The sequence below is a fragment of the Hyaena hyaena genome, unplaced genomic scaffold (assembly GCF_003009895.1).
Source record: "Hyaena hyaena isolate Hyena2069 unplaced genomic scaffold, ASM300989v1 scaffold_1160, whole genome shotgun sequence".
Taxonomy (NCBI): Eukaryota; Metazoa; Chordata; class Mammalia; order Carnivora; family Hyaenidae; genus Hyaena; species Hyaena hyaena.
In genome coordinates, this window is record NW_024081793.1 from 291,341 (window position 1) to 297,340 (window position 6,000).

General features: G+C 45.5%; 1 protein-coding gene across 8 annotated transcripts in view; it reads left to right on the forward strand.

Moving 5' to 3' along the window:
* Window positions 1–583: 583 nt before the first annotated feature.
* LOC120224341 overlaps window positions 584–6,000 on the forward strand; it is an 83,338-nt gene continuing 77,921 nt past the window's right edge. For 6 of the 8 annotated variants that reach the window (XR_005526536.1, XR_005526535.1, XR_005526534.1 and 3 more), the window contains exons 1-2: window positions 584–774; window positions 2,258–2,294. Coding sequence is in view for 2 of the 8 variants with exons in the window: in XM_039222577.1 (XP_039078508.1) it covers window positions 734–774; window positions 2,258–2,294 (78 nt within the window). In the remaining 6 variants the exon portion in view is untranslated. Of the gene's footprint in view, window positions 775–1,770; window positions 1,894–2,257; window positions 2,295–6,000 lie in introns of those variants that run through there. The other 2 variants (XR_005526537.1, XR_005526538.1) reach the window with 1 other exon arrangement.

A 6,000-nucleotide genomic window follows, 5' to 3' on the forward strand; every position in this document is an offset into this window, starting at 1 on the left:
TGCTTTTTCTCCCTACTGATGGTTTGGACCTTCCACCAAGTGTGCTTTGATCTGTTCATGTAAGTAACCCTGGAAAAAAGTTAAAAAGTGGGGGGTGGGTGGAAGAAGCCTTATCCTATACAGAAAAATGAGAGAGGTGGAGTTGAACCAAAGATAAAGAAAATAGAGCAGGCAGAGAATCACAGGAACTATATGGCTTAATTCAGAGACAGAGAGAGAGAGAAAAGGAAAATAAAAAGGAGATACAGAAGAGGTGTAAAAGAACTGATTAACAATGTCTGCTTAAACAAACCAACAACCAGAATAGAGAAGGGAAGAACTAAGAGGAAGAAAAGAAAGGAAAAAATATCTGTATGATAAGATTTGAACAAGAATCAAATCAGAAAATGCAAAACCACTGGCCCCATATCTGACGGTGCTTCGCAACCTGCGGCGCGCTGGTCCAGAGGACGGCCTTTCTGGCTCTTTAGAGTCAATGCCCTAGAGCCGCAGGAGGCAGGCGCGGAGGGGCGTGGCTTGGTGGTGTGGGCGGGTTCCGCTTCCGCTGCGGGCGCGGGCCCCTTCCCAGAAGCCCCCGCTTGCTGCTGGTCGGGGGAGCACTGCCTCCCCGGACCCGGTGGCCGGACCACTCTGTTGAGGCCGTCCTCACGGTGCTGCGCGGGCTGTAGCGGCGGTGTGTCCCGCCCCGCAGTCTCCCGCGCCTCCGTGGCGCTCCGCTGGGATTCGAACCCGGATGTCTTTGAGGCTCCTACACTGCGCGCCCCCACTTCCGGGGTAAGGATAGGCCGCTCCGCCGGCGCCCTGCACGCAGGCCGCACGAGCAGGGGCTTGTGCCCATGGGAGGCTGTGTACCTTCGTCGCACGCGCTCCAGGGGCCTGCCTTCTCACACTGCGCCTCCGGGCTCGCTGCCGGCGCCCGGCTGGCTCCCCTCCACCCGGGTGCGTGTACGGGCCCCCAGGCCGGGTCAGCAGAAAGCCTGCAGCCCTGGGCCGTCACCCCCCTCGGGGCCGCGTGCAAGCTAGAAACTGGTTTTTTGGTGTGTTTTTTTTTAATTTTTTAAAAATGTTTTATTTATTTCTAAGAGAGAGAGAGAGAGACAGCGTGAGCAGGGGAGGGTCGGAGAGAGAGGGAGTCACAGACTGAAACAGGCTCCAGGCTCTGAGCTGGCAGTCAGCACAGAGCCCGACGCGGGGCTCGAACCCACGAACCGCGAGATCATGACCTTAGCGAAAGTCGGGCGCTTAACCGACTAAGCCACCCAGGCGCCCCTAGAAACTGGTTCTTGCTCCTTTTTTTTTTTTTTTTTTCGTTCCCCGGTCTGTGTTCCGGAGAGGTTTTTCTCTTGTCCAAATACAGTCCTACACTTCCACACTCTGCCTTTCTCTTTTCTCTGCACAGAAAGGGATCCCCTCTCCCCATTCGCAGTCACGCACCTATGTCCAGCCAAGTTGTCCCCGTGGGTCCTTGCAGATGTGTCTGTGACTCCATAGCCTGGATTCCTGAAAGTCCCTGTCTTCTGGCCTCAATACTGCTGTGTTTGAGGGATGAGGGAACTTCGGGTTCCCCTACTTCTCTGCCGTGTTTCTTCCCCCCCTATAGTTTTTTAAAATGTTTATTTATTTTTGAGAGACAAGAGTGTGTGTGTAAGCTGGGAGGGGCAGAGAGAGAGGGAGACACAGAATCTGAAGCAGCCTCCAGGTCCTGAGCTGTCAGCACAGAGCCTGATGCAGGGCTCGAACCCATGAACTCCTGGACCCTGAGATCATGACCTGAGCTGAAGTTAGGTGCTCAGCCAGCTGAGCCACCCCGACACTCCAACCCGCTTCTGTACTACGAATAGCAGGATTGCTTGAATTTGCTATTTCTGCAAGTTATACTGTGGTGAAATATGGGTAAGGTTACCACTGTAGCATATATATGGGATGGTGGGTGTGAAATAGCTAAATGGTAAAATCTTAAAATGTTAAGCTTCTACAACCAGAAGATGCCTCTACAGAACGTTCCTTCCCAACCCAGGAAGGATGCTTATATTAAGAAGGAAGGAACACTGATAATTAGAAGACATTTTGTTTCATTTGCAGCTACTTTAATGATTGCCAAGATTATTCTTGGTGCTCACTTCCACCTAGTAAACTTGTAATTTGTTTAACCAGAACAGAGGAAACTTTCAAAAAGTTGTTCAGTATATTTCTGTGAAGTTGTGGCTCAGAAGCAGATCCACCCCTATAACAACTTTCTTTCCTTCTCTCTGTTTAGGCTGTGCTCGCACAAAGAAGCTGTCCAGCTAAGTTTCGTGAGTAGATTTCTCACTTCTTGTCACTGAAACGTAATTGATCGGCATTCAAAACAAGGATCTTTTTACCCCTCTCAAAATTGTGTGGGTTGAAAAATTCACCATGCTGTCAAGCTTTTCATGACTAATAAATGTTACCTGTATCAAGTCTTCTAATTATCTCTAAGATTTTGGATTTTAGAGCCAGCAATTTTATTCTTTCACCATCTGCCAAAGAGTGTTTTTGGCAGGGTTCAGTAGACAAATAGGCGATATGGAGGAAAACTCGGCTAATTAAATACTAAACCTAAGTAGAAAAATGATACTGTAGAGTGTTGCTTATGCCCAGCTGAGACTGCATTTCCTCTGCTAGGTCGATGTTGAGATAAGTGCTTACCATCCCTTGCGTACCGACCACGTCATCCACACCAAGGAAAACTAAAGAGGTCGATAGGAACATTTTATATGGCAGTTCATGGTCACTTCCTTCAGAGAGTAGTTTATTATTTAAGTGACTTGCAATTTCAGGTGACTAAAAACGATAAATTAGCAAAGAAAGCTAAAAGCATAAATAACTTTTAAAAACCAGTTTATATTTGCCCAGAAATAATGTCTGCATCGAGACCTAGGGTGCATTTAGTGATCCTTATGAATTCTCTGTTCACCACACAAGGGAACGTAGGCATATGGATCTTAGACTTCTCGAATCATAGACGGAGCAAACTACTTCTAAACAGAAATGCTGCATGCATGCTCTTTTGCCCAAAAGCGACACGGAGGCAGTCCAAGTATTTCTATGCCATGAAGGTGCCAGGTACCATTTTAATGAAGAATTAATACAGTAAGATGTCCTTTGCACTGTCCTGGAAAGACCAGGTGCTCCGTGCTGGCACACCTGGGCCCCGGGGGCTTCTGCGGTTCTCCGCCTTTGGAACCTGGATTACAACTCCAGCTCTGCCACTTACTATCAAGCCATGAGGAAATTATTTATTTTCTCCCGTGTGCCTCAGATTCTGCTTCTGTAAGAGGGCAGAATGATACACCCACTTCAGTAGATTGATGTGAGGATTACGAGTTAATATGAGAAAGCGTGAGTCAGGGAGGAACAGAGAGAGAGAATCCCAAGCCAGCTTGCACTGTCAGCACAGAGCCCAAGGTGGGGCTCAAACTCAGGAGCTGTGAGATCATAACTTGAGCTGAAGTCAGATGCTTAATCAGCTGAGGCTTAATCACCAGGACCAGGAGACACATCTGCCGCCTTGTCACCATGCGTGGGTGTGCCTGGGGCAGGGAGCCAGGGGCCTTGGGAGGGGCTGGGTCTGAAGGCCTGGCTGGTTCTAGGGTCTTCTGGGTCCTGCAGGGCCCCTCCGTCTGTGTGCAGGCTGCCTGCGTGGCCCTCTGCTCCTGGCCCTCAGGGCAGTCCTGTCCAGCAAGTCTGAGCCCTGTGGAAGGGAAAGGGAGCCCGTGGGGTGCTAGAAGCCCAGGTGGGAGGTGTCCCAGTCCCAGGCATCCTTAGCCATTGACATCTTGGGACCCCAGGTGTGGGCCTTAGTGTCTGCCTGCTGCCTCTTCCTGCTTAGGGAACAGGAGCGCACACCCAGTGAGGCAGGGGACGAGGGGGCCGTAAAAAGAAAAAAGATAAACGTAACAACTTATGTGAATGCAGGATGGTAAACACTGCGACCTTTATAATAGTATAAATGTGGAGGCAATTATAATGATCAAATATAAGAGATTAAGAGAAAAAAAAGCAAATAATGATATATAGTTATAGAATATTAAGTGAAGTGTGTACAGATTTAAATAATGTACAGATTATCATTTTATAATATTAAACAACTGAAACATCAAATTTATGTAAATATGATTTCAGTCATATAATTCCATAAGCAAAGAGGGGATGAAATATAAAATGATGTTAATAGTGATGATCAAATTTATAGGGTTTTTTTGGTATGTATCTTTGTTCTTGTCTTCTCTAATACAGTAATACAAATGAAAAGGAATATAATTAGTTTTAAAGTACGTTGTTAGCATGGATGAATTAGGGCAAGGTTGACATGGAAAGTCATTATGCAGTATGAAGAACAGCAAAAGTCCTCAAGGTCATGTAATCCAACCTCTGTCCTTAGTGAGGAGACACCCAGAGCCCAGAAGGTGATTTGTCCAGTGTGAGTTGTGAGTACAACTTTTAAATTTCTGTTGTGGCCTAACTTGTTAAAATGTAGTGCTATAAAATTTTTGCTGTGATGCTATCTTCTGAATATAGGATTATGAGAAATATGAAGTGACCTTGTAGAAACTGGGAATTTTCTTCCTTGGCACTCTCTGGTAATATATAGCTAGATCTTTGTAGGAAAAGATCATTATGGCATGGGCTATGGCACAGCGTGGATATTTCAGGGAGAGAGATTGTAATCTGTTAAAAGCAAACAGAGTGAATGTGTTTTTAGTGAGGTAACTACCCTGACGAGCAACATTTCAATGTTAGTGTGGGTGGTTAACACAGCGCGACCCTTCGCAGCCGGCTGACAGGAGAGTAACAATTAAAGCTGGAATTACAGACCAGTTAGGGTCCTGAGAGGTGTCATCTCAGGAGATGAAAACAGTAATATCATGTATTTGAGTTTATATATTTCTGATATATATGCTCAAATACTTCCTCCTCTTTGTTTTTTTCCTGGAACTTCTATTGAGCAGATACTGAATGTATTCTGTTTCGTTCCACATTTGTTACCATTTCCTTCATCATTTGTTCCTTCGTGATGCCCCCTGGGAATGTTCTTTGAGCTAACCTCCTGCTCACTAGGTAGTATTTTAGCCTATCCACTGAGATCATATCACTAACTATATTTCTTACATGAAATATGTCTAATCAATTTTCTTCACAGCTGCTTGTTTCTACTTCATGTTTTCAACCTCTTTTTTCTACCCATGAATATTTCAAATTCTTGTTTATTGTCTTCTACTAGGTCTACCTCCTTTTGTATAGCTTCCTAAACTTATCTTACTTTCATATTCCCGTAAGTATTGATTTCCCCAGAAACCTAATTTTTTTCCCTTATCTTCATTATTACCTACATTGACTAGTAACGTCTACCTTAAGGGAATTGGTGAGAATCTAGGTCTTAGTTTGAACTCACTCCAGTGAAGTTGGAAGATGGAGTGCCTTATGACAGAGCTCTACCATTAAAATACTTACTTCTTTAGCTCCCCGGGCACCTCTTGACTATAGAGAAGAGCATCCAGTGCTTCTTACTGCAGCTGTGTTTTTTTTTTAATTTTTTTTACTTTTATTTTTTTTACAAATAGTTTATTGTCAAGTTGGTTTCAATATAATACCCAGTGCTCATCCCCACAAGTGCCCTCCTCCATGCCCATCTCCCCCCTCCCCCCTCCCACACACCAGTCCTCAGTTTGTTCTCAGCATTCAAGAGTCTCTCATGGTTTGCCTCTCTCCCTCTCCCCCACTATTTCCCCCCTTCTTCTTCCCCACGGTCCTCCATTAAGTTCCTCCTAATCCTCCTATACGTGCAAACATATGGTATCTGTCCTTCTCTGCCTGACTTATTTCACTCAGCATAACACCCTCAAGGTCCATCCATGTTGCTACACATGGTCAGATTTCATTCTTTCTCATTGCCATGTAGTATTCCATGGTATAGATAAACCACATCTTCTTGATCCATGTGTCCGTTGATGGACACTTAGGCTCTTTCCATGTTTT